The 26,857-nt window shown below is 42.6% G+C and overlaps 4 protein-coding genes across 5 annotated transcripts; 2 read left to right on the top strand and 2 right to left on the bottom strand.

Moving 5' to 3' along the window:
• Nucleotides 1-253: 253 nt before the first annotated feature.
• On the bottom strand, nucleotides 254-1,412 carry rasd2a (RASD family member 2a). Its single transcript, XM_061090701.1, is given in 3 exon segments — nucleotides 254-783; nucleotides 895-1,331; nucleotides 1,333-1,412. Coding segments are annotated over 3 exon segments (1,047 nt in total).
• Nucleotides 1,413-6,390: 4,978 nt separating this feature from the next.
• On the top strand, nucleotides 6,391-17,399 carry epn3a (epsin 3a). Of its 2 annotated transcripts, XM_061089426.1 has the most exons (11): nucleotides 6,391-6,512; nucleotides 8,947-9,719; nucleotides 11,520-11,638; nucleotides 12,295-12,372; nucleotides 12,800-12,889; nucleotides 14,555-14,638; nucleotides 14,939-15,071; nucleotides 15,239-15,403; nucleotides 15,487-15,582; nucleotides 15,669-15,896; nucleotides 16,354-17,399. In XM_061089426.1, exons 2-11 carry the CDS (start codon nucleotides 9,122-9,124, stop codon nucleotides 16,629-16,631), a joined length of 1,869 nt encoding a protein of 622 aa, XP_060945409.1. In that variant the 5' UTR covers nucleotides 6,391-6,512; nucleotides 8,947-9,121; the 3' UTR covers nucleotides 16,632-17,399. The 2 variants fall into 2 exon arrangements, with proteins under 2 accessions (XP_060945409.1, XP_060945410.1); XM_061089427.1 differs by lacking the exon at nucleotides 12,295-12,372.
• On the bottom strand, nucleotides 17,200-21,451 carry arl16 (ADP-ribosylation factor-like 16). The gene is made up of 5 exons (XM_061089429.1): nucleotides 21,331-21,451; nucleotides 20,629-20,684; nucleotides 19,421-19,537; nucleotides 19,213-19,328; nucleotides 17,200-18,444 (listed from the first exon to the last, which is right to left on the bottom strand). The coding sequence occupies exons 1-5, from the start codon at nucleotides 21,449-21,451 to the stop codon at nucleotides 18,279-18,281; spliced, it is 576 nt and encodes a 191-aa protein (XP_060945412.1). The 3' UTR covers nucleotides 17,200-18,278.
• Nucleotides 21,452-22,338: 887 nt separating this feature from the next.
• fn3krp (fructosamine 3 kinase related protein) lies at nucleotides 22,339-25,458 on the top strand. The gene is made up of 6 exons (XM_061090246.1): nucleotides 22,339-22,549; nucleotides 23,834-23,985; nucleotides 24,112-24,203; nucleotides 24,322-24,404; nucleotides 24,532-24,654; nucleotides 24,749-25,458. Exons 1-6 carry the CDS (start codon nucleotides 22,409-22,411, stop codon nucleotides 25,085-25,087), a joined length of 930 nt encoding a protein of 309 aa, XP_060946229.1. The 5' UTR covers nucleotides 22,339-22,408; the 3' UTR covers nucleotides 25,088-25,458.
• Nucleotides 25,459-26,857: the final 1,399 nt, after the last annotated feature.

Here is a 26,857-nt window from a genome sequence, read left to right on the forward strand (position 1 = left end):
GCCTCCTTCAGCTGTTTCAGGAATGGACAGAATGTAATAAAGTGGTTGAACAGGGGAAGACGATACACACATGTCAATTAGAAATAGTTCATTTTATTAAAGCATATAATAATACAGTTGTCATTTGTGTATAGGATAAAACATACAAAATATGAACACACCGGTCCAGCCAAGTGCTATAAGAGTATAACTCCTTACATGATATGACATTGCAGCATACTACTACAATTGGTGTTTCGAGAAGCTTCACAATTCATTGAATCGGACACTTCTCCGGTTTGTTGTGTTTGGTGCTTGATCCAAGCACCAGCCTCAGGTCGCTGGTGAAGCTCGGCCGCTGCGCCAGAGGATCCACGGCGGCGCAGGGCGCACCGGGTCCGGATCCCCGGGTCCGGATCCCTCTCCGGCCGCGCTGCTGGCCCCGGCACACCGCCTGGTAGGTGAGGATGGAGACGGTCTGATGACGCGACGGACCGGTCTCGTCCGGGAGCCCCCCCAAGGAGGCGAGGGCTCTGAACATGGGCTCCAGTCCCGAGCCGTCTTTGGCCGACGTCTCGAAGAGGGGCACCTGCTCCTCGCCGAGGATCCGGTTCACCTCCGAGCGGCTCACGGATCTCTGCGGCTCCAGGTCCGCTTTGTTCCCGCACACCACCGCCGGAACCTTCCCGGGATTCTTTAATTTCAGCAGTTTTGCTTTGGCAGCTTTGATTTCGTTCAGCAGCTCGCAGGCTTCAGCGAAAGAGTCTTTGTCATCCCAACTGAAGACGACCAGGAAGAGGTCACCTGGAGAGGAAGAGCACACAACTGATTTAATGACATGATCACCACCTCCATGATATATCATAACCTACTAAAAACAATGCAATGCACATTCAATGATAGTTCCTGGCTCACCTGTCAGAATGGATAACCTGCGTTTGGCAGCAAAGTCCCTCTCACTCGAGGCGTCCAGCAGATCCACCTGGTAGGCCTCTCCTCCAATGTGGAACAGCTTCCTGTGGAAGTCCTCGGTCGTGGGTTCATATTGCTCCACAAATTCTTTCCCCAGGAACCGCTGGAGGATGTTGGTTTTTCCCACTCTGGGTGAGCCAAGCACAACTATTCTGCGACAGTTCCTGGGCTTCACCAGACCCAGCTCCAACAGATCCATGGACCTCTTTGGGAGTCGATCCGCTGACCCTTGCCGGTTGCCCGAGCTGGAGGATCTGCTCACTGCCACTCTCCTATCCTGTGGTCTCCAGCGCCCTTTCATCGTCTTGATGATGCGCATACCTGTCCTGGATAAGTTTGAGACCTTGGGGTGCAGGAGCACTGGAGCGAGGGCGGCACTGGGACTGCTGATGCTCGGTGAGAGAACTGAACATTTCAAGGATGCCATCAATGGGAAGGTAAAACTTCTCAATTGTGTTCATCTCTTTCTGTTCAAGCAACGGGAGGATGTGGAAGTCTCACCAGCCCAGTTGCTTCTCCATCTGTGTGCTGAGACAAAGCGCAGTGTCCTCTTTTATACCGAGCACACACCGAGCAGCAGAGCCTGCGTCACACAGCCTCAGACAGAGTGCACTCCTTTTATAGAAGCATGAAGAGGCTCTCGGAAAAACAAATCAGAGAACATCTCCTCTACACTCTTGTACGTGTCCTCAAAAGAAACCAGATAAGTGTACACTTTCACTTGATATGCTGCAGCTCTCACAAAAGGATCCAAATGATCCTTCATCTGAGCTGAAGGATTCTTTTCTGCCACCAGCCCTTTCACTGCTAATTAAGTTTATTTTTAGCACCTAATGCAGGTGTTTTCTTGTCTCATTCATTGGTAAATAGATGAATGCACTGGTGGACAGTATTCAGATAATTGCCAAAATCACTGTAGCCCTGGATACAAGCACACATTAATTTAATTCATAGTCTTCCCTGAGGATACTGTTACAGGAGACAATAGTTATTTGGAATTTTCTATATTTCAGTTTCATGGAACTATCACACTGTGTTTTCAAATCAGAAATCACACGTACTTGCAATGACATGACCCGAGCTGTGCTTTCGGGATGTTGTTGTTCACGACACTGGACTAAGCAACACTTGAATACGATCCCTAAAGCTTCCTGCAGCGGTCACGACTCGTTCCGATCGGACACATTCTCGCTCTCCGCTCTGTGATTCACACCGATGAGTCCTCAGCAGCACCATCAGCAGATGTTCCCACTGGATGAAGACGTTCAAAACGAGCATCATCCTCTCTGCAGAAGTCATGAGTTTATTTTGGTTTGTTGACGGGGAACATGAATTGATTGTGTTTGAATCAACAGATACACAATTAACTTCAGAAGTGTATAAACATGGGGAACAGGATGACGGACACACAACACCTCGCCTGGAAAGTGATAAGATGCACACTAACAATTTGATGCAGTAGCCCGAACATACTCAACACAATGTTCTCCATCCAAGCATCTCTTTCACTAACCAAGGACGCTCAGGAGGGACCGCCCACACACGAGCTCTGTCTTGGAAACCTGAAGAATGAGTTGGAGATGTAGTCGCAGAGAAAGGAGAGTGCATCTCATTTCAACAAGTGCGAAAAACCGCATAAGGGAAAATGTAACAGTGAGCATTAAATTTATGATGATTTATTTATAGAAGAGGAATCTGTCTTTGAAGCGTTAAAGCAATGACTCATAAATGATTTGTGGCCTCTTGGAGCTTTAAGTATAGCTGCCTTCAGTATTATACCCTCAGCAGTGATTTTAAGACGAGTATGGGTGAGATGGTTAATATATGATTGTCTCTAAAAGGATATATCTGTGCTACATGAATCGTCAGCACCATTTATACTGAACCCTCACGCCGTGCTTGGGGTCCTAGAGACCTTGAGCTTTCTTAAACAGCACAACAAAACTTGTTGTATGATGAGAAAAGCTCAAAAACGTGATTTTTAACTGATGCTGTATTCCAGAGTAAAAAATTATTATTGCCTCTGCTTGTGGAGACAGAGTCCTCAGCTGAAAATATGGTTCAATATAATTGATTTTCATACACTTGAAGGTCTCCCAGTGCTGTTCATGCAGTAAAACCCCTCCCAAAATCCTATATGTGTCCATCTGGATCCTTGTTATTGATGTTTTGTAAGTCAAAGACCATAAAAATCCTAAATACAGGCAACATCAGACTTATTTTTTAAGGAACTAATGCAATAAAAGAGGGAATTTACTGTTTATTTAGTATATATATGTTCTATTTATCCTATATATATTCTTGTATATCATATGTGGCTCATATAACCATCATCTTGCCAATGCACCTTATCTACCTATTTTATTGTATTTTTATCTTGTGCTTCTGTTTTTTTATTCTTTCTACCTTTTAATTTTATTGTATTGTATTGTATTGTATTTAATTGTATTCAAATATACCGGCTGCTATGACGACTTAATTTCCCTTCGGGGATGAATAAAGTAATCTATCTATCCATCTATCTATCTATCCAACTATCTATCTATCTATCCATCTATCCATCTATCTATCTATCTATCTATCTATCTATCTATCTATCTATCTATCTATCTATCTATCTATCTATCTATCTATCTATCTATCTATCTATCTATCTATCTATCTATCTATCTATCTATCTATCTATCTATCTATCTATCTATCTATCTATCTATCTATCTATCTATCTATCTATCTATCTATCTATCTATCTATCTATCTATCTATCTATCTATCTATCTATCTATCTATCTATCTATCTATCTATCTATCTATCTATCTATCTATCTATCTATCTATCTATCTATCTATCTATAACCTATAAAAGGAAAAACTGTCAACAAAACAAAAGAGTATTCACTCAATTCACAGTTGTGTGTCTCTATTGCCAATGCTATGCACACTCCAACATCATACTGGGCTGGTGGCTCTCAGTTACAACTTCATCTTTAATGACACATGATTTAATGAAACCATCAAAATGCAATATGAGACAAGCACATGAGTCACATGTTTCAAGAGGCCAATTCACAGCACCGGTGCCAGGAGATGAAGTCATTACTGTAAACATTACAGTGACTGTAGACAAGCAGAGGAGAGTTGTGTTAACACTTTGAAATTAAATTGTTGTTAACATCTAACAGCGTTTATAGCATTAATGTAGAGGTTCACGTCACAGAAGCAGCCAGAGGAGAGGTCGATCTACCGAAATATCACTAGATGGCAGCAAAGAGGAGAAAGAATTCCAAACAGGAAGGAGGAAGTTTCAGAAACCAGATCCTGGAGTGCACAGGAACGGTTTCAAGCATTCATGTTGTTCTCTGTAACAACCAGAAGCTTTCACTTTACAAATTCAACCAAATTCTCTCTCACACACTCACACACACACTCACACAAGAAGTCAGACTTCCTCTGCTGCAACATGTCGTCTGTATATACATGCTGGTGTTATTTCTCAGCCCCTCACCTCCCCCTCTGTTTCCCCGGCCCATGCCTGCATGACTCCCCCTGCACTGACCTCCAGGCCTTTGTTGGGAAACAAAGAGTGCTCAGGCATCTGTTTTCAGGAGAAATAAAGACACAGGGTGGCAGAGAGGAGGAGGAGGAGGAGGAGGAGGAGGAGGAGGAGGAGGAGGAGGAGGGCCACAGGAGCTCCATGAAGTGGAGCTCCAACACTCTGATCAGTGGGAGACACATTCAACACTTACACAGGAAGCAAATGGACATTCAGGGAATAACTTATTCCAACTTTTGAACCTTTTCTCAGACTTATAGAAATCCCCTGAGACCTAGGTTCACTTCTGCTTGGGGAACTTTTGATTTCTGTTCACTTTTCCCCCTCTGTTGTCTCCAAGAGTCTCTGCCTTTGTTCTCTCAAGGTGGAGCTGGTATTTCCTGTATATCCTGCTCAGGAGACCGAGCCACTCGTCCTCTCCTGCTGCTGCTGCTGCTCCCTCAGCTGGATAATCACTATTCCCTCCACATGTCAGATATGATATGACCCCTCCGGAGCCTGGAGGTCACCTTGGGCACCAGCACGGGCTCATCGACGTGTATATAAAGAAGCAGCGCTGAATGGGAGCCTGTGTGATTGTAAATGCAAACGGATACGACTTCAGACAACGAGCCATTAGTGCTGATGAATAAGTAAAGAGCAGAGATGATGCTGCTGAGGAGGAAGTGTGGCTCTCTGTGGAACTCCTCTGGGATCACTGCACAGCTGAGCCTTCCATATACTGTACAGATCTTATTTATTACATTTTTCACTTTATATTTTCCTTTATACTATCTTGTAGTATTATTTATACTATGGTCACTTACTTTTAATTATTTTTTCTGTATCATGGTCACTACTGTTGCAATATTACTTATAATACTTTTGTTTTCATTACAATAACACTTACATCACTCCACTTTCTCCCCAGTACCTGCTTTTGCACAGTGTCTGTTTTGCAGGTTGTTTTTGTTTTCTATATATTTTTACTCTCATTATGTGTAGTTTAGTAAGTGTATATATTTTGATCTTTCTTTTTTTATTGTTGCTTCGGCACTGTTATTTAAATTCTGTTTTTCTCTTTTTTGCTGTAACAAGTGAATTTCCCCATTGTGTGGATAAATAAAGAAATCTAATCTAATTTAATATGCACGATACTCTGCATTTCGTTGCACATGTACTTGTACTGTGCTAATGACAATAAAGTTGAATCTAATCTAATCTAATCTTTATAGGAAATAGTGTCACGTCAACATATTTTCCTACTATTTACTTTTACTTCCCTGTACAAAAACTTGCACTTGTGTGTAGTTCCTGTAATATTTGGGATATTATAACACCTCAAGGGATTTTCTCAGTGTGATTTCCTTTAAATTGCAATAAAGGATCCCGGTTGCTCTTTGGTGCATTGGCAGGTTTGAGTCCAGGAGTCAGGACCGAGTCTCTGCTTCCAGCTCCATGACCGGGTGGCTGTTCCAGGAATCCTTTGATCACCTGCTCCCCCCCTCTGAAAACACACTTCTCCTCCAGGAAGTGAAAGAGTTAAGTCTGACTCTGCACCGGGCAGGCCCCCTCCCTCCCTCCCTCCCTCTCCATCCATTTTCACTGTGTGTATGTGTGTGTGTGTGTGTGTGTGTGAGACTTTCGGGGGCGGGGGGCTGAGCCATCTGGATCAGTGATACACACACACACACACACACACACACACACACACACACACACACACACACAACTTTAGTTTGATAACAAACCAGGGCAGCGACTCGATTCTGTTTTTAGTTTTTAGTTCTCGCTCGGGTGGTTTTATTTCTCTCTCTCTCTCTCTCTCTCTCTCTCTCTCTCTCTCTCTCTCTCTCTCTCTCTCTCTCTCTCTCTCTCTCTCTCTCTCTCTCTCTCTCTCTCTCTCTCTCTCTCTCTCTCTCTCTCTCCCGGACTCTAGGCGTGTAGGAAAGCTCCGGGACATGTCGAGCGGCTCTTCCAGCCTCTTCCTCCCCGACTCGGGCTCCCGCTGACCCGCAGGGACATGACGGTAAGAGCCGGGGAACCGGAGCCAGGGAACCGGGGGGTCGTGGTTTTTGTTTTTTATTTTGTTGTTGTTGTTGTCGAGGTTTCAACTTTAAAACTCAGAAAGGTAGCTGAGTCACGGCCATTTGACGCAGCGTGCACGCTAATGGGCCGGGCCGAGCCGAGCCGGGCCGAGCCGGGCCAGAGACATGTAGGCTGAGTCTGGACTTCTGGTTCACCCGGGAAACATCTGCACGGCTCATGTGGACCCACCTGGCCCAGCTTGTAGGCCTGATCCCGGACCAGCTTTCACTTCGCTTCCTGTCAGTGTGGAGGGGGGGTGGGGGGGGGGGTTACCTTCCTGGCGTGGTAATATTAAGTAAGAACATATTGTTTCCAAATTAGTAAAAAGTATATTTCATGAAGTGTATCTCCGTGTGTCAAGGTCACAGCTGTGTGAGAAGTGCTGACCTGCTCAGGACAGATCCATTCATCACTAGATAGATAGATAGATAGATAGATAGATAGATAGATAGATAGATAGATAGATAGATAGATAGATAGATAGATAGATAGATAGATAGATAGATAGATAGATAGATAGATAGATAGATAGATAGATAGATAGATAGATAGATAGATTGATTACTTTATTCATCCCAGAAGGGAAATTAAGTCGTCATAGCAGCCGGTATATTTGAATACAATAAAATACAAAACAATAGAATAAAATAAAAAATATTGAGGTAGAAAGAATAAAAACAGAAACACAAGATAAATAGGTAGATAAGGTGCAGTGGCAAGATGATGGTAATAGTACTGATGATATGATGGTAATGTTATTGTTAGACAGTATATAAAAATAGTACAGTATATATAGTATATAATATAACATAATATATATTTATATATGATAGTAATTATACCAATATAATAGCAGTATATAGTAATAATGGCAGCAACAGTATATATAATAATAATAGTAATATAATAATAATTATAACATGTACACATGTATAAATATGTGTATATAGACTTATATATACAAAGAATATACAGAGAGTATGATATAATATGATATGATATATAGTAGAGGTATAAATATAAGTATTCGACTATACAATAGATAATATAATATAATATGAGTGTAAGAATATGTAGACAGAGTGTGCAAAAGACAATATTCTTGTATAAAATGATATATAATATCAATATGGTTTATATGAACACATATTACATATGATGTGAAGTAAGTGTATATGGAGCGGAGTGTTGTACAGGTCCACAGAGCAAGGAGAGAATGCAAGTGCAAGTGTCATATATGTGTCAGATTATTATTTTCCAACCAATTTTAACTGTCTTTATCACTGAAATCCACATGGATCAGAAACCTGTCCAGAGGCAGAACTCTCTGATGCTCCTGGTCCAGCTCCCCTGCCCTCCCTGTCAATGACCCCCCTCCTCCCTCCCTCCACCTCCAGCTGAGTCACATCCATCCCAGTCAGGAGTCAGGAGTCGATGGGTCTGAAGGGTGATCTGGGTCCGTGGTCGCTGAGCCACGAACATTAAGACCCTTTGCCAGCTCTTGATAATCTATTCATGGCTCCTGTCACAGAACAGGAAGCTCCCTCAATCAAAGTGGGTTCGATTTCTCAGGGCTCACATACAGCAGTCACCTTTTTTATTTATTTATATTTATCGAGGGATCAATAAGCACATTTCTCTCCTTTATAATTTAACTATTACAAGTCTTTCGAGTTGAACCATCTCACAGAGGTGGGAGTGAAACGCTGTGGATTGAACTGAGTCACTTCCCTGACGACACGGGACAAGGTTCAATGTCTCAGGCAAACAAACTGTGCTCGACGGTCAAATACATTTAGATTATTGAAGTCAAATGAAAGAACAGCGAAGTGATCCTGACTCTGGTGGACCACCGTGTGTGTCTGTGAAGGTTCGGCTGTTTGCTTCCAGGTTTGTGATTCTTCAAATGCTTTTCGAGCTCCAGTGCTGCTGGTAGTGATGTAATCAGGTCAGAAAGGCCCCTCCCATCTCTGATAACACTCTGAGGTGAGACACACAGAACATTCTTTACATGCAGGCTCTGAAAGTTAAATCTGTCTTTCAGGTAAGAAGTATAACTTTGTGAAATTGATTGTACAAACAGCTGAGGGGCGGGTCATTGCTTCCTGAGGGAACAATGTGTGTGTTCTCACAGATCTCCTCAAGTTGTGTCACGGAAAAACACAAACTCAGGTGTTGTGTTTCACATGGCTTGGAGGAGCTGGGTTGTTCCTCTTTTCTTCCCAAACACAATTATAGTAAAAGGAAGAAGTGAGAGTTGAGTTGTGTGATTATTATTAGCTGCAAGTTTCCCTCCACTAATGTTTTACATGAGAATAATAAAACCAGTGCAGCTTCAGATCTTTCTGAAGTCTAACGTGTGCGTTCCTGTGCAGCAGGAACCTTCTGGTGGACGTCTCTGAAGTTTCCAAGAGGGAGGACGACCTCACTTCATTTCCCCGCTGACCTGGTCTGTGACCTTGCCTGAGGTGACTCAGCAGGTTGGCCTGCTGTCAGACTTTTCTGACTTTTTCTACCTGTGAGAAAAACAAACAACACCCGAGCGCCACCATGCAGACCTCGTCGCTCCGCCGGCAGATGAAGAACATGGTCAACAACTACACGGAGGCTGAGATCAAGGTCCGAGAGGCCACCTCCAACGACCACTGGGGCCCCCCCAGCGCGCTCATGTCTGAAATTGCAAACCTGACCTTCAACGTGGTGGCCTTCACCGAGGTCATGGGTATGATCTGGAGGCGGCTAAACGACCACGGGAAAAACTGGCGCCACGTTTATAAGGCACTGACCCTGCTGGACTACCTGATCAAAACCGGCTCGGAGCGAGTGTCCGCCGAGTGCCGCGAGAACATTTACACCATCCACACCCTGAGGGACTTCCAGTACATCGACCGGGACGGACGCGACCAGGGCATCAACGTCCGGGAGAAGGCCAAGCAGCTGGTGGCGCTGCTGAGGGACGAGGAGAAGCTGAAGAAGGAGAGAAGCCTGGCGCTGAAGACCAAGACACGCATAGCAGGGGGCACCAGCAGCCTAGGTTCTGGATCCTACCCGCCTCCATACCCGGGACACCGCAGCAGCCAGGGCGGCTCGTCGATGGCCCAAGGGGACGAGTTCCAGAGGTGCAGGGGCTCGCCATCGTCCTTCAACTGTGAGTAGACGTGTCACTGCACCAGGACACCAGCACGTTACTCTGAGCTCACAGCCACCTGGAGTTCCTCCCGTGGCTTGTGTCCGGTGATTATTCAGGAATTCACGCATTACAGGTCATGAGGTTATTTTTTTGGTCACGTGATTATCAGATAAACTATAAGATTAACTTTTAGGAATGATGAAGACAAGAACTAATCAGTTTATTGGTCGCCTCAACTTTATCATTAAATGCATATTTCTTAATTGTAATACCCACAGTTGAAGCCTTTAACTATTAATATCGAATCCCTTGTAGAGTTGAATGAGTTTAGCTTTTTACTGTCACTGGGACGTCTGCATTCCTCCCATTCTCCCCTTTAGAGTCACGTCAGCTAAACTGGATTTTCAAAAGAGAGCAGGCCCCTGTTTTGTAGTAGTTTCAGTCTTGTGGTGAATGTGAAGCTCTTTGCTGTTCCACTCTCATCGTCATGGTGAGGTGACGGTAATATAAGTCATCTCTGTGTGAGTGTGTCTGGGTTAGGGCGCCGGGTTCACTTCATAACCACAGTATATGGTTCCAACTTAAAAACACACTGATTATAAACATCCAGCAGTATACAGGTGTTTGTAACTGTGTTGCGTGTGTTGTGTGTAACTTATATTTTGACAGTTGTGTGTTCCACGTGGTGAAGGATGTTGATTAGAAGATGCTGGTGAGGAGCTGTGGTTTCCTGGAGGCAACAGTTATTCCTTTATACTTTGATGTCTGTGGCCTGGTGTACACAAAGTTATCCCCACAGATGCTATCTGACTGTTTTACTACCAACAATCCCTCAAAAAATCAACCATTCATTTCCATTTCTTGCATTTTCCTTTTTTTGCTGGAAACGTGTTGACCTGTACAGACTCCAAGCTCTGTTGTAATACACATAAACATGTAAACATCTGATAACACAACAAGAAGCAAGGTTTCATTGCCACAGTCCTTCAGAGGGAGTCTGGCTTTAATCCTGGTTGATCCTAACAACTTCACACACCAGTGATAGTAGCTAATCACTTGGTCTCTATCCAAATAACATTGGTTTGGTCCCAGATAACAAAGCATAAATATTGTGTGGGTTAAACAGCAGGTGTTTCAACACTTGAAGGGTGAGTTTGTTTCCACACGTGTGTGTTTGTCTTTGGCCTGAGTTGATGCAGTTTGTGGAACACAGCTCCTCATTGGGCTCCAGGGGATTCTAAAGGCACAAAGAGAGAACAGTGGTTGTCTGTTGGAGATCCCTGGGCACCGGGGCATGGTAGAAGTGTTGGTGCTGATGGATGGCGTGGCTGTGGGTCAGGAGGTTGGCAGCAGCTAATTGATAGCGAGCTTTCCGGCTCCGACCGGGGATATTGAAGGGCAGCAAAGTGGTAAAATTATGGGTTTCTGAGACCAGTCTTTGGAAATGTGTGGCCTGCTGCACTGTTGTAGCCCCGTGACCCACAGACCCACGGCCAGCACCCACCCCCGGCCCAAATCTGGACCCGAAACCTGGATCCCACACAGAGGATACGGGGTAATAAGGTGGGCCCCTCTCCAGCCCATCCACTCCTCTCCCCCTCTACCACCCTCACGCTCCACACAGGCACACCATTGTTCTCGGTGCAGGCAGAGTTAGGCAGACCGTGGCAAGCAATGCCAGCAAAGGCCCTTAACAACGGGCAATGGAAAAAACAACAACATTCAACAACATCGTTGGACTTTTTTTGACATTAAAAATCAGCCTAAAGTGTTTTTCTTTCTTTGCTTTCCCCCTCGGCTCTTCCTCTGTCTCTGTAGCTTCCTCATCCTCTCCTCAACTTGCTCCAGAAATGGAACAAGCTCGGCCCGTGACCAGTGGAGAAGAGGAGCTGCAGCTGAAGCTGGCCCTGGCTATGAGCCGAGAAGAATGTGAAAAGGTAGCTCTAAATGGGATAACACACACACACACACACACACACACACACACACACACACACACACACACACACACACACAAACCTCTTGTCCTTTCAGCACGAGCCCGACAGAAAGAGGCTTCTGAACTCCCCTGACGTGTAATGTTGTAATTCTGATGTGAACCAGTGCAGAGCTCCCACACACTCCCACACACACTCGGCACACACGCCTGGACTCGGTGGTGAAGCACTCCCACGGCCTCGGCTCGGCCGCCATTTGCCAGAGCCTTTTACAGAAAGTGATATCATCAGCTCGGTCTCCGATGTGGTCATTAATGGCACTTTGAGCCATCATCATGAGCACAGCTGAAGACTGAGGACACTGTGAGTGAAACAGGGAGGAGCCAGGCAGGATGTGAGCATTGATCCGAGGCACACAGCCACACTCCACCTCGGTGACCGTGGCAAAGGCGGCCTACGCCCTCCGACTTTCCTTTGCTACGATGGAAATATAGTATATTGTAATGGGTAAAGCTGAAATTAGCCGTGATTTTGAGCATGTAATTGATCATATATTAGATCTCTATTTCTAAATTGAATCACTTCAACAAAATCAAGCATGGTTTTACCTTTCCCTCTGATTCGTCTTCCCCCTGAACCTTCCTGCTTGGCCCTAGCCCGCTCCCCCTGTGGACATTGACGAACAGACCCAGCTCCAGATCGCTATGAGTCTCAGCAAGGAGGAGTCGAAGCAGGTATAAGTCCACTTGGACAAGGGATGATCCTTCCTCTGCATCATGTCCTGTTGCTCTCTACACTAAAACCATTGAGTTTTTTGTCCTTCTGGGAAACAACTGCATGTGCTACTCACTTTGTCTCCTTTCTAAATTTGACTCATGGCCTTCCTCACTCCCCTTTTAAACAGCAAAAGGACCGAGACTAATCAGCTTCATCCTTCTGTTCCACTAACCCCAAGATCTCTCCTCTCAGTCCAGTAGTGGGAGATCCTCATCTCAGCCACTGACCTATTCTGCTGTGGTGTCAGGGATGGGAAAGCAGGGTCTGACCCCTTAACGAAACATGGGACCCCTGTATAACTGCATGCAATTCACTATGAGGGTGTCCAAGAATGGATTCCATTATTATTCACCTTCACAAATATTCTCTCTCCCACCCGCACAGCCGGTCCAAGCTGTCCCTGCCAACGTGGACATGGATGAGGACACCCAGCTGCAGCTGGCCCTGAGCCTGAGCAAGGAGGAGCACCAGCAGGTGAGGGTTGCATGGGGTTCTAATAACTTGAATGCTACAGAAACTCCTGAGCTGCTTTCAGACATGCACAACTCTGCATAAAGGCGCTATTAGGGACGGGAATCGGCAGGGACCTCCCGATACGATACTATCACGATACTTAGGTGGCGATACGATATGTATTGCGATTCTGTAAGTATTGCGATTCGATATTACGATTTCCTGGGATTTCTTTTGGTTATTTTTTTTTTTTAAGTACTGGACCATGGAAAAATGTTGAATCATACCTTCAAATACAACACAGTCAAATTCACTTAGAGCAAGTTTATTTCAAATATAAACATTAACTTAACGACTGCCGGGCAGCCAATAGAGAAAATAAATAAAAATGTGCCCTATTATTGTATAGCCCCTGTCAACTGCACACAAACTGACAGATTAAGAAGTGTAAGCCACTTAGGCTCCTTTTAAACAATAAACAAAAGGTAAATTAAATAGAATGAATAAAAGTTTACTTAAAATATAAACTTTGAAATAAACAAAAAGTAGGCTATTGTTGTTTGCATGTAGGCGATGCAAAGCTAGTGCTTGGGTATGTTTAGATGTTTAGACCAGCTCTTGTTGACCAACAAGAGCTGGTCAACATGCTCTGGGGTGATGTTGCCCCCCCCCCATATATCACCCCCGGTATAAACCAATAAATATGTTTTAAAAAATCGATTTGGGAGACAGCATGGCGATTTAAAATCGTCATTCACAAGAATCGCAATTTTGGCGCTATATGTAAAATCAGAAAATGTCTGAGTCAGTTGCTCTGGACATTTTTCAGCCAGTCCCAAAGTAAAGTTTCCAGAAAATGCCTGAGTGAGCTCAAGTTTACAGAAGTAAAATGTCTAGAAGAATTCAAGATGTAGAAGAGATGCTCCAACGAAGATTTAAACTTGGAAATTGTTGATGTGCCGTAAAACTAATTTCCAAACTTAATCGGATTATATAATTTACTAGTGAATTTACTAGTGACTTTCAGGAGTTTCAGGATGAGTCTTAGGAGATTTCTGGATTAAGCACATTCGGATACCATTTAAAAATTTGGTTTGAATCACTTGAATTGCCTCATCTCAAATGTTAGTCACCATGACCTCATTGCAGTGAATCAGTAGGGTGTTCCCACCTCACCCACTCTGATCTTTTAGTGCTTCTCATAAGTTCTACATGTTTTCTCATGTTTGCTTTTTCTGATCTTTTCCATATACATCTTTAACTTATTTCCACACCTGGGTGCTTTGCTGTGCCTTTTATTTCAGTTGCATACCTATGAGTCTGTTCTATTAAACCATTGTTCCCCACCTCTCTCTCTCTCTCTCTCTCTCTCTCTCTCTCTTCCCGTCTCGCTCCCTTGTCGCTCTCCTGTGTTCTCTCCCTGTCTGTGTCAGTGCACCGCAGCACAATAGAGCCGCTCTGTTAGAGAGCTCAGCGATGCTCTCCTCTCTTTGACCAGAGAACTTTCTGGTTTGTGCCCATTGCACACATCTACCCCTGGGTCATATGATGCCCAGGAAAAAAGACGAAACAAGCTGGCTTTGGTGCTTGTGTGCTGCCACTGACTCATGAATATGATGGGACAATATGTTGAATTTCGCTTGAAGCCATCCCTCATGGCAACCATGTGACTGTATCTGTTGACAGGAACAACTCAGTCGCCAAGGAGACGAGTCGATGTTCCTGAAAGCTTTGGAGGAGAGCAAACGCCAGATGGAGTCCAAAGGCGGGGTATGAAATATTGGGGTATGGAATATCTCAATGGGGGTGATGAAATGCAAGCATACATTTGAGAACAAGGGATTTCCCACTCGAGGGTCACAACAACATCCACTGTGGTGCTTTAAGATGAGGATGATGATGGGTGGAGTTATTGGCTCTGATTTGTATATTTTAATAGCTCAACCCTCGAAGTAACTTGCTGTAAAATTGTCAAATCTGTTTGTAAATAAGTCATTAAGGGCTCCAGAATTATAAGTGAGTGCTGAAGCAGTATAATGACAAGGTTCTTTTCGTTGTTGATGGGGACAGACCGCCTTCATGGACCTAGTGGATGTTTTCGCGGTGCCCTCAGATCCGCCTTCTGTTGACCATCGCTGGACCAGCGCCGCACAGCAGGCGGCCACCGCCCGGCCGCCGGGCATGGATCCCTGGGACTCGCCGGGTGAGACTTTAGTTGACCAAATAACAATTAGTAAATCATGGTCATTAAATATATATTTGTAGCCTGATGAAGCTCAGGCATCAGTCTTCATCCGAGTATATTTACAGCACAGTTTAGTGCAAGACAACGGCCATAATAAACTTCATATTTTTCTTCTGTTGCTAAAGAAGGCCGGCCTAGCACTTCGAGAGGAGCTTCTCCGTGGATGGTACCATCACAGTCCAGCAGCCCCCCCCCACCATGGGAGCCCCAGACTGACCCCTGGGACGGCACGCCAAACGTCTCCGACCTCTCCGCCATGGGCCCTGCATGGGCCTCCGCTGCAAACACAGGTAATGTGCATGCAACACATGAGATATGTGAAATTAAATATTACATAATGAATCAAATAAAATGCATTTCCTTACGTTTATAGCTTCCTTGAGAGTTGATCCATTTTCGGCCCGATTAGATGGAGCGGCGCTTGAAGGAGCCGCCCGGGAAGCGTTCCCCCGAGCTGGAAGCCCCTCAGGTAGACAAAGCTTCCTCTTACTCGTCTCTCCCTGTGGTTCTGGGGGTCCCACTTCTCTCAGAGCGCTTTCTTCTTTCTGCCTTTAGATGGGGACCTGTTTGATGAGGCCATGGATGGGGGTCTGATGAATGTCAACGGCCGAGGGGAGAGTCCTGAGCTCTACGACCTGTCACGTCTCGGGGAAAGCCTGGGCGCCCCCAGCCCTCGCACATGCCGGACCCCCGAGTCCTTCCTGGACCCCACAGCAGCCTCCTTGGTGAACCTGGACGCCTTGATCCCAGTAAATCCCCAAGCCAAGAACCCCTTTTTATCAGGTAATTATTTGTAGTAGAGATGCTTCTTTTGTTTCACCAGTGAGAGACGAGGAAAGTTTTTTTTTGACATAATCTGGGTCATTAAATGCAAATGATATGTATAATACTGCCAATCATGTGTAAGGGGATATCATACTTGTACAGATTAATTCCTAGCTTCCATCTAGGCACTGTATTTCTGTTTGGAAATAAGAAATCTATTTTCTGAGATTTTAATGGTTATTCCGTTGCAAATATCAACTTTTTAAAACTTAAACTTTGGGAGTATTTGGCTGAAAAGGAACATTTTAATGGAGAGACTTTCAAATTCACGTGATCCTCTGTGCTTGCAATTGGAGGGTCATGCAAGATTCACTCACTTGACTCGCATCAAGTGGGCTAAAAGCAAAGTGCCAGAAATCTATGTTTGAATAACAATGTGATAAATTAACACTCTGCTTCCTTTGTTTCTGTCCAGGCCTGAGTGCAGCTTCAGCAAACAATCCGTTCCAAACCGAGCAGCCCAAAGTAACTCTGAATCAAATGGGGCCCCCCTCTTCGGCTCCTCACAGCTCTCTTCCATACAGTGCCTCCTTGCCTCTGCCCATGAGCCACCAGCCGGCCAGCCTCCCTTCGTCCCTCACCCACCCCACCCGGCCCGGCCTGGACCTGCCCGGGAACCTGCCCGAGCCGCTGCTGCCCTTCTCCTCCGGCAGCGCTCCGGGGTCACAGAGCAGTCAGAACCCTTTCCTATGAGGACCAATTCAACTGGAGAGAAATGTTAGGAAAAAGGGGATTGCCGATTAGGTTCCGCTCTCGAAATATCGCTCTCACCGCAGACCGAACTGTAGCCCCGAGGACGTGTGTTGTGGTATGATACAGTCACCCTTCGATTTATGCAACTGGTTCTGCCCATCGCTACAACAGCCCTTCCTGTTTGATCACAAATGCTGTAACAGGGTATAACAGAGATAATAACTGTGTAAGAGGAAGTATAAGTGTGGTGTCAAACCGGTTTTAGGCCATAATCTATTATCTATCTAAAATGAATCCTGATTTCAACCTACACAAAAGCACAGTTAAACATCTTTTTTTTGTATCTCTGCACATCCATTCAAGCTAATCTTTTACAGCTTATATGATTGGCTTAGCCTGCCACTGCTGCCGTCATGTTCTCTGGCTCCTTAGAAAAATTGATTTCTAATAACATGAAGAGAACATTTTAAAAGACCATGTCCAGCCCTTGAAATGTTACTGCATTATTAACAGCATCATTATCAACAGTAAGCGCATCATTAACTGTGGAACTTCTGTCAGACCAGGGTTGATGGAAAAAGATCAGTGTATCAAATTCTAATGGTGAAATGAATTGTTGGGGTTAAGTGAATGAAATTAATAATGTAGAAGGACTGTAAATATTTCAGAGTAAACTATAAGCGGGGCAACATTAGAAGATGTTGGAATCATGACTTTTATTCATTGCTTGTGAACTCATCAAATAATAAGGGTATTATTACAACACTGCTCAATTGTTTAGTTGTTTTTATTGCTTTGCATTTTCTCATTTCCCTTGATATCAATACATTTTGTATGAAATCCTCACAACACAGGCACACACCCAGTTTCAATATTAGCTTTGCTCCTTGTGCCCCCTGCTGGTAATAACTCATTACTACTCTGCTGCGTCCCTTGACAGTAATTACTCTTTTAACATCTGCTCTTCACACTTTAACGTTTAAAAAAAACCTGAAATACAAGAGGTTACTTTATTTCAGACAGATCAATTCTTACCTAGCATTGCATGAACTTTCCTCTTATGTTATAATGTGACGCAAGTGCTCTGACCAAACAGTCACGAATCCTTGCAATTCAATGTCTATCTGCCATTCAATGAGGAACAGTGACCTGTGTAAATAGCAGCAGGTCCGATCTTCACTAGTGTTCATTTAAGGAAACGTTAAAATGACCCGGATGAAGGCGACAAGCTGAAACACGTCGGTCTAACAATAAAGTTGTTATGTTTAATGAAAGTGATGCTCAGGTTTTGGCCTCTTCTGATTTTTGCCCTTCTGCATACATCATGGAAATATGTTGTGCCTGAAATCTCTGTTAAATGGTAAAATGGCCAACCTTGCAGCCATCCCATAATTCCATGATATCACCAATGAATCGCCTTCTCAGTCGATCATGATAACAGAAACGTTTTCCAGTTGGACTTGTCATGTGTTTTGCCACATTTCCAGTGAGTCCACCAGTGAACACATCATTACATCCTCTTGAAAATGTTGCATCATCAGTCTTGGCCGACTGACGTCACTGGACTATTTTTCCAAAAGGCTTGGAACCATAACTCAGAGTCCCGAGAGAGCAGCTTCACTTTCTAAGGACCAAGCTCATGATCGATCACTTGACTGTGATTGACTCCAGCCAACTGAGCACCTCCTTCAGTCCCTGTCCAGAGCAGGCACTGAGCTCCAGTGTTGTGATTGGCTGAGGAGCAGATGCAATGATGTCATCCATTCTAAACAGTGACTTTATCTCCGTAAGACTCATGGTGCAGGGCATGTCCCTGGAAAACAAAGGGGCATAACAAAAACAAAAAATAAGAAAATACACAACACCATAATTATCAGATTCTACACATGTTGTCTTGAAGATGCTGACTCGTGTGCGAGTGAACGTAGGCAGGCAGGTGCACAGACATTTTGGGGGGCAGGTGCTCAAATTAAAAACAAAAAGGGAACCCATCGCCAAATTATTTATCAAATTAAAAATAATAATAATAAATCAAAAAAACTTACTGATTCTCCCTCATTTGTTTTACTAGTTGATGGCCTGCTCCAATATAAAAGAGATCTGCCACCCTGAGCTGCTTGCTGCCCTCTTTTCTTTATTATGATGCAAATTTTGTAAATGAGATAAATCAATGTTGTGCATAATAATTAAGAGTGACTTACATAATCTCTATAAAGCTGACAACACAGTTCACACACATTTTTGTTTACTGTTTTCTGACAGAGTTGAAGTATAAGCAGCAGTACACTAATAATATACCACAATATACCTCACCAGACTGTCATGTAGCTCAACTTAAGATCTACCTATCATTTCAATAATTACGATTTTAAATGAAACAAAACTAGTGAACTTGTCTAATTTGGAATTGATGACAGAGAGAGTAATTTTCATTCTTAAATATTGATGAATGTAGAAACAATTGGGCTCCAGCAGAAGGGCACTTTTCTCCTACAGGGCAAAAGGGGAGGAGCTTGAGCACCACTCGGGGTCTATCTGTGCACGTGCCTGAACGTAGGGATTGGTGCATGTGGAGAGTTACCTCTTGTTGAAGAGAATCAGCACAGAGGCACCATGCAACGGCTCGGCCGAGAGAACCGACAGCAGCTGGATGCAGGAGGAGGACACCTGAGCAATGTTGGCAGAGTCCACCATAAACTGTGAAACAACACAGATATACAGTCAGTGAAATAAATCCAACAATATGTTATTAATTTCCATCAAATGCTGCGAAACAGAACAGAACATACAATGACAGAGGAGCAGTCCTGGAAGTAGCTGGGCCATATGGGGCCCATGCACCCCCCCAGCTCCCTCACAGTCACCTTCCTCTTCTTCAGCGTCAGGTCCGTCAGGTTGGTTCCCACCTGGGAACAGTGAAAGAGATGATAGATAGATAGATGGATGGATGGATGGATGGATGGATGGATGGATGGATGGATGGATGAATGGATGGATGGATGGATGGATGGATGGATGGATGGATGGATGGATGGATGGATGGATGGATGGATGGATGGATTGGTGGATGGATGGATGGATGGATGGATGGATGGATGGATGGATGGATGGATGGATGGATGGATGGATGGATGGATGGATGGATGGATGGATGGATAGATAGATAAGTAGATAGATAGATAGATAGATAGATAGATAGATAGATAGATAGATAGATAGATAGATAGATAGATAGATAGATAGATAGATAGATAGATAGATAAATAGATAGATAACTTTATTCATCCCCGAAGGGAAATGAAGTCGTCATAGCAGCCGGTATATTTGAATACAATAAAATACAATACAATACAATAAAATAAAAAATATTGAGGTAGAAAGAATAAAAACAGAAACACAAGATAAATAGGTAGATAAGGTGCAGTGGCAAGATGATGGTAATAGTACTGATGATATGATGGTAATGTTATTGTTAGACAGTATATAGAAAGAGTAAAGTATATATAGTATATAATATAACATAATATATATTTATATATGATAGTAATTATACCAATATAATAGCAGTATATAGTAATAATGGCAGCAACAGTATATATAATAATAATAGTAGTCATAATATAATAATAATAATTATAACATGTACACATGTATAAATATGTGTATATAGACTTATACATACAAAGAATATACAAAGAGTATGATATAATATATGATATATAGTAGAGGTATAAATATAAGTATTTGACTATACAATAGATAATATAATATACTATGAGTGTAAGAATATGTAGACAGAGTGTGCAAAGACAATATTATTGTATAAAATGATATATAATATCAATATGGTTTATATTAACACATATCACATATGATGTGAAGTAAGTGTATATGGAGCGGAGTGTTGTACAGGTACAGATCAAAGACTTAACATGGACATCCCGTCAAAATGGAGCCTGCAAGTCTGTGTTATTAACACATTGTCATGATCACTTACTGTAGGCAGGGTAGAAGGAGTCGTCTGCAGGTCACCTGATCCATGCAAACTAAACTGTAAACAAACAGGTTCAGAAAAAGAATCCACGGGAGCCAGTGTTGTGAGTTCAGCCTAATATGAGCTTCAATTGAAAAAATTGTGCAACATTTAAAATGTATACGCTACACTGGGGAGTTGTTTTGCATCTACACTGTATTCAAACTAATGCAAAATCACACAAGGGCCTCAACTCATATCAGTGGAGAGGATGTTTTCAGGAAGTATTTTTTTATTTTTGTTTTGTGATGCCCCTTTTTTCCCAGGGACATTAATTGCATCATTGCATTAATAATAGCATTAAGTTTACGAGGTAAATCTGCACTGTATTGAACTGACAGGTGTTCCTATTATTTTGTCCCCTCCATTCAGAACAATGAGGGTAGGCTAAACAGCAGACTCACCTCTTGGTATAATGCAGTACAGTAGCCATTTAAAGCATTATTACGTGTCCTTAATAAACTGAGTGTGAGTGAACACTTCAATATACATGCAATACTTAGTGAGCTAGTATTTTAATGCTAGTGTGTGTATCCATAATTCCATAAGAGCAGCAACAGCAGCTAATCAGGCTAACCTAGCTGCACTGAAGAAACACAACCAAGCAGTTTACAGCACTTATTTCTCAGTTCCGGTTCTAAACACTCGACCGGAAACAAAGGATATTTGCGAGACGTTTCATCAGCAACGTTTTCCCGACGCCGGTGGCTCCGAGGAGCAGACACACGTCACTACGCGTCATCTCTCTCCTCCAGCAGCAGGAGCACAGCAGCCACGACGATAGCATGTAGCCGGTTCAGTCCAAAGCGGAAGTGGAACCATGGCGACGCGGGGCTAAGCGCGGTGCGTCGCTGCGATTGGTCGAGGAAGACGTCGATCACATAGATATACTATATAAACACTAGATGTGTCGGCCGCGTTGTGTTGTAGTGGTGCGTACTTTTTAAATAACCATAACTTGCTCAATTTCCAACCGATTTTTAAACTGTTTGGTTTGTTATAAACATCAGAGATGTAGCTATGACACTGCATAAATTATTAAATTGTTTAGAAAAATAACATAATTATTCATAAGTACGCAGTGTCATAGCTATGAATAATTATGTTATTTTTCTAAAACATAATTATTGTTAAAAATAACATAATTATTCATAAGTATGCAGTGTCATAGCTATGAATAATTATGTTATTTTTCTAAAACATAATTATTGTTAAAAATAACATAATTATTCATAAGTATGCAGTGTCACAGCTATGAATAATTATGTTATTTTTCTATAACATAATTATTGTTAAAAATAACATAATTATTCATAAGTATGCAGTGTCATAGCTATGAATAATTATGTTCTTTTTCTAAACAATTTAATAATTTATGCAGTGTCATAACTACATCTCTGATGTTTATCACAAACCAAACAGTTGAAAAATCGGTTGAAAATTGAGCAAGTTATGGTTATTTAAAAAGTACGCACCACTACAACACAATGTTATGGGTGAGCGAGCCGCCTGCAGCAAGATGGCCGCCATGTGGTGACGTTTGACTCCATTGGCCGAGTCATCTAGCCTTATGTCTATGGTCGATCATCCCAGTCTTGTTTCTGATAGGCCGCTGTCACGTTGGCGTGAAGACAAGCGGAAGCGAAAGAAGGAAAACAGCGAACACGCCCCCTGCGTCCACCTGGAACTTGTTGTTGTTGGTATCGCTGTGTTTCCACTTTAGTTGTTTGTTGGGGAGATAAACATGGAAGCTAAACTAAAGCAGGAGTTGGGGACAGCCATGCTGAAGTCTACCGGACACTCAGGAGGTGGATGTATCAGCGAGGGCCAGAGCTATGACACAGACACTGGGAGAGTGTTTGTGAAGATCAATCACAAGAGCGAGGTATTGAACATCGTTCTCTAATATCTATGCACTATAGTGCTTATGGGTGGATGACATGACGCATGATTTTTCTGTAACTAAGTGTGAATGTTTATTTAGATGCATTTAACCACTTAAACAACACATGGATGTGATGCACATTATGGTACTTTGTTATAAACTTATGATTTTGTATGAAATATCTGTTAATATATGTTTTGATTATATTTTAAGGTGAACACGCAAAATGTCCTGCGGTGTGACCGTAACATAGGTGAAGCATTAAACTTACATATTAACAAAATAAACCAGAAATATCTGGAGCAGGTAATAACTGCCTTGGCATTATATTGTATATAATGACTTTATTAATATTAGGTTTTAATATGCACAAAACTAGTATATTAGTATTTACAGCAAAATAACTTTCGTAACACAAATAATGTCCTGTGGCGTGACATGGAAAATCAGATTTTTGAAACGGCAGTGACATGGACAACTATAGGGGTCCTTAGTTTATCCCACTACCAGGAAGCCCCCCAGATGTTGGAATGTACTGTGTATGTTGAAAGGTGACTGTTCACCTCTGATTAATTTCATAGATTTCACTCTTTCTGTCAGACAATGAATGTGTGATTTTTCGAATGTCCTGCGGTGTGACGGCTGTAGTTAAAATTTGTTTAAAAAAAAGTGTAAAAAAAAACAAACAAAATTTCACATTTTAAAAAAAATTTAATTAAACATATTAAGGTTAAACTGTGTTATTCTTCAGTTAGCATAATAGCTAAGGTCAGTCTTGTATAGCAATGACTCACAAGGATGAAAATGTCCTGTGGTGTGACATCCCGTCACACCACAATGAAATTATACAAAAACACTACGGAACACTAGCAGTTTAAAAAAAATCAGCATTTGAACATTATAATTTCATACAACTGTAATCCTCATTACAACTTTATTAAAAAAAATACTGTTTCACCCTTATTTGTCAACTACCCATATGCTTCTTAATGTTGTTTGTTGTTGTTTTTCTTCAGGTGTGTATATATATTTTCGATTTGTAAATTTTATTTCTATTTACATTTTTATATTCTATTCTATTTTATCTTATTCTTTTGTCTGCTTGTAATATTCTGAGCATTGCAATAAGAGAGCCTTAAAGTAATCGTTGTGTATATGAAAATAAACTCTTGAAACTTATTCTTCCAGGTAATATAGTTACACCCCAATATTTACTTATTAGATCATTAACATGCAGACTACTGGCTCACCAGCCCAAATCCCGTTTTGGTGTGTTTTATTCAGGCTAAACAGATGTTTGATGGAGAGACGGCCAGTTTGGAAGCCATTTTAAAGACAGACACTATCAAAGTCCCCAGACCTGTGAAGGTGATGGAGCTCGACACAGGGGGGTGTGTGCTTGTGATGGAGCATCTGGACATGAGAGGTCTGAACACGTAAGAGCTCTCGCCTACAACATGCCAAGTTCTGTTTTGGTGCCATTACCACTGTGTACAGACTGTAATCTAACCCTGTTTCTGTTTTTAATGTGATTCTTTGCCATGTACAACTTCGATGTGTAGGTACTCAAAGCAACTTGGAGAGCAGCTGGCAGATCTGCATCTTCACAACAAGAGACTGATGGAAACATTAGAGAAAGAGCAGCAGACAGTGGGTAAATCACCATAATGTCACCTTTGTACAGAAATCTTTTATCCTCTTGTTCCTAGTGACTATTACTGATATATAAACTCACATAAATAGGGCTATTTAACTTGTGCTATCACACGCAGGACAAGGAGCTGGGCAGTCAGATGTGGCTGTTGTTGGGAAATTTGGCTTTAGTGTACCTACATGCTGTGGATATCTACCTCAGGTAAAACATATATTTTATCTGTATATTAGGTAAAACTGGACTGTATTGAAGTATCTAAGATCTAATAGTACATACGAGTGCGTGGTCTTTAAGTCACTTCTGTTTTTTGATTTTCTCCTCCCTCCAGAGAAACGAGTGGCAGGATGACTGGGTGACATTTTTCTCCGAGCAGCGGCTGCAGCACCAGCTCAACATGGTGGAGAATTCTTATGGAGACAGGGAGGCCAAAGAGCTGTGGGCCAAGCTACAGGTGCACCATCATCAGAAACTATCTTTAACACATCTCTTACAATTCTATCGATAATTGGCCTGTGCAACTCACATCTTTTGTCTGTTTTTGTCAGCTGAAGATCCCTCAGTTTTTCACAGATCTGGAGATGGTCCCTGCTCTGCTCCACGGAGATCTATGGGGAGGCAACGTGTCAGAATGTGCAGATGGCCCAGTCATCTTTGACCCTGCTTCCTTCTATGGACATTCAGAGTTTGAGCTGGGTATCGCTGGAATGTTCGGTGGCTTCAACAGATCTTTTTACTCTGCTTACCATGAAAAGATTCCTAAAGCACCCGGCTTTGCAGAGAGAAACCAGCTCTACCAACTCTACCACTATCTGAATCACTGGAACCACTTTGGTGGGGGCTACAGAGGCTCCTCAATAGGAATTATGAAGAACTTACTGAAGTAATTGCACACACTTCGTAGGAAGCTTCACAAGTCTTAAAGACAAGCCAAGTATTATGTATATATTAACAGAGGCTAATTTGAACAAAATAGTGTGGGTAATTGTTAGAGAGACTAAAACATAACATTTCAGCATTGTATTATATTTTATAGTGTGTATAAAACTGCCCTGACTGCTCCACCCATGATTGTATTGTATGATTTAACAATGATACAAACTTTATTATCTCCAAATTATTTACCTTCTTGACTGACTGTTGATGTCACACAGGCTGATACACTACATACACCTACAGAGTGTTGCTACATAGTAATAAATCATTGCAATTCATTCACTGTTTAACCAACAATAAATCCTCAGATGATCCAAATGTTTTTTTGTGGTCTACTTGACTTTACTTTGTATCTACTTGCTTTGAAAACTATGGTGAATTAAAACGAAGGACCTCCATCATCATAAAGTCTTTTGACCCCTGCCGCCATGATCAAGTCAACTTTACAAAATGTAAACATAGACTTACATTATTGAGTTTGTATTAATTAGGGCCCGAGCACTGACAGGCACTGACAGACAGTGAGGATTATTATTATTATTTTTCAGGCAAATTAATTGGCTTTTTGAGGGCTTTAACATGCTCAAATTTTTACCAAAATTTGCAGAAAAGTAGTGAAAATTTAAGTATTCTGGAGGAATTTTCAAGGGGCGTAGCAAAATGGCTCAACGGTGCCCCCTGAGACCCCTGGAACGTGTTCACATTGACCGATCGTCACAAAAATCCAACCTCCGGCCTCCTGAACTTTTACTTTGAAGGTGTCTCTCTGTCCCCCTCTGGATGTCCTCGTTGAAGCAGGGGCGGCTCCTGGTACAGGCGACATAGGCGGTTGGGTGAAAAATGCAGAGAGGGCGGCACAAGAGACAGAATTACCATGATGTGACGCATGCAATGTAAAACAATATATTAACGTCACACCATCATCCCCTAACCCCTGGACGCACCGGAGGTAGAAGCGCCGCGAAAAGCGGTCCGCCTCATTTCCTCGCCCATGTTCGCACCGGCAGCGTAATGCCGGGAAGAACCGGGAAGCGCCGCGGCCACACACACACACACACAAGCACATAATCTCCTGTGGGGGGTGGGGGGCGGCTACAGGCTTGCGTAGGTCAGTCACCTGTGAAGACCAGCATCATTTACCCCTGAACCAGCCGGAGAAATGCGCTCCCTGGGCCGCAGGGAGGAGCCAGCCCCACGCCACTACGCTGCCATGGAACCAGGACACCAGTGGACACAGGAGCTGGGTCCGAACTTATGGCTAAGTTTGGCAGGACTTCAACCACCTATTTATTGCACAATATCTAATTATATGTACATTTTTAATATAAAAATGAACCATAACCATTTCAAATTAAATATATATATATATATATATATAAAAATTAAATAAAAAAATTAAATTAAATAAAAAAAATGTTTTTTAAAAACTGCCCACGCACATCCTGCGCAGAAACGCGCAAGAATTGCACGCGCAATTACATTTTTTCATTTTTTATATTTAATTAATTTAAATTTACATAGTGTAATATATATTTTGCAATTAATAGGTGATTGAAATCCTGCCAATTTTGAGAGTTCAGTATATTGCCAGAACGAAGATAAGAAAGATTGAGGATCGAACCCGCCCTTCATGGTGAAGAACGACCACTCTACCCACTAGGCCAAACCGCCTGCTAACTCAACTAAGCACGTTAAGAAGACTGACAAATTGTCGTGTGTGT

This window comes from Limanda limanda, chromosome 17 (genome assembly GCF_963576545.1).
Source record: "Limanda limanda chromosome 17, fLimLim1.1, whole genome shotgun sequence".
Classification (NCBI taxonomy): Eukaryota; Metazoa; Chordata; class Actinopteri; order Pleuronectiformes; family Pleuronectidae; genus Limanda; species Limanda limanda.

Coding starts and splice junctions, on each gene's coding strand:
- arl16 (XM_061089429.1), bottom strand. CDS start 21,451: ATGCTATCGTCGTGGCTGCTGTGCTCCTGCTGCTGGAGGAGAGAGATG. Junction 19,538..20,628: donor CTCCTTCTACCCTGCCTACA/GTAAGTGATCAT, acceptor CACTGTTCCCAG/GTGGGAACCAACCTGACGGA. Junction 19,329..19,420: donor AGGACTGCTCCTCTGTCATT/GTATGTTCTGTT, acceptor GTTGTTTCACAG/TTTATGGTGGACTCTGCCAA.
- epn3a (XM_061089426.1), top strand. CDS start 9,122: ATGCAGACCTCGTCGCTCCGCCGGCAGATGAAGAACATGGTCAACAAC. Junction 9,720..11,519: donor CTCGCCATCGTCCTTCAACT/GTGAGTAGACGT, acceptor CTGTCTCTGTAG/CTTCCTCATCCTCTCCTCAA. Junction 15,072..15,238: donor GGATCCCTGGGACTCGCCGG/GTGAGACTTTAG, acceptor CTGTTGCTAAAG/AAGGCCGGCCTAGCACTTCG.
- fn3krp (XM_061090246.1), top strand. CDS start 22,409: ATGGAAGCTAAACTAAAGCAGGAGTTGGGGACAGCCATGCTGAAGTCT. Junction 23,986..24,111: donor GACATGAGAGGTCTGAACAC/GTAAGAGCTCTC, acceptor TTCGATGTGTAG/GTACTCAAAGCAACTTGGAG. Junction 24,204..24,321: donor GAAAGAGCAGCAGACAGTGG/GTAAATCACCAT, acceptor TATCACACGCAG/GACAAGGAGCTGGGCAGTCA.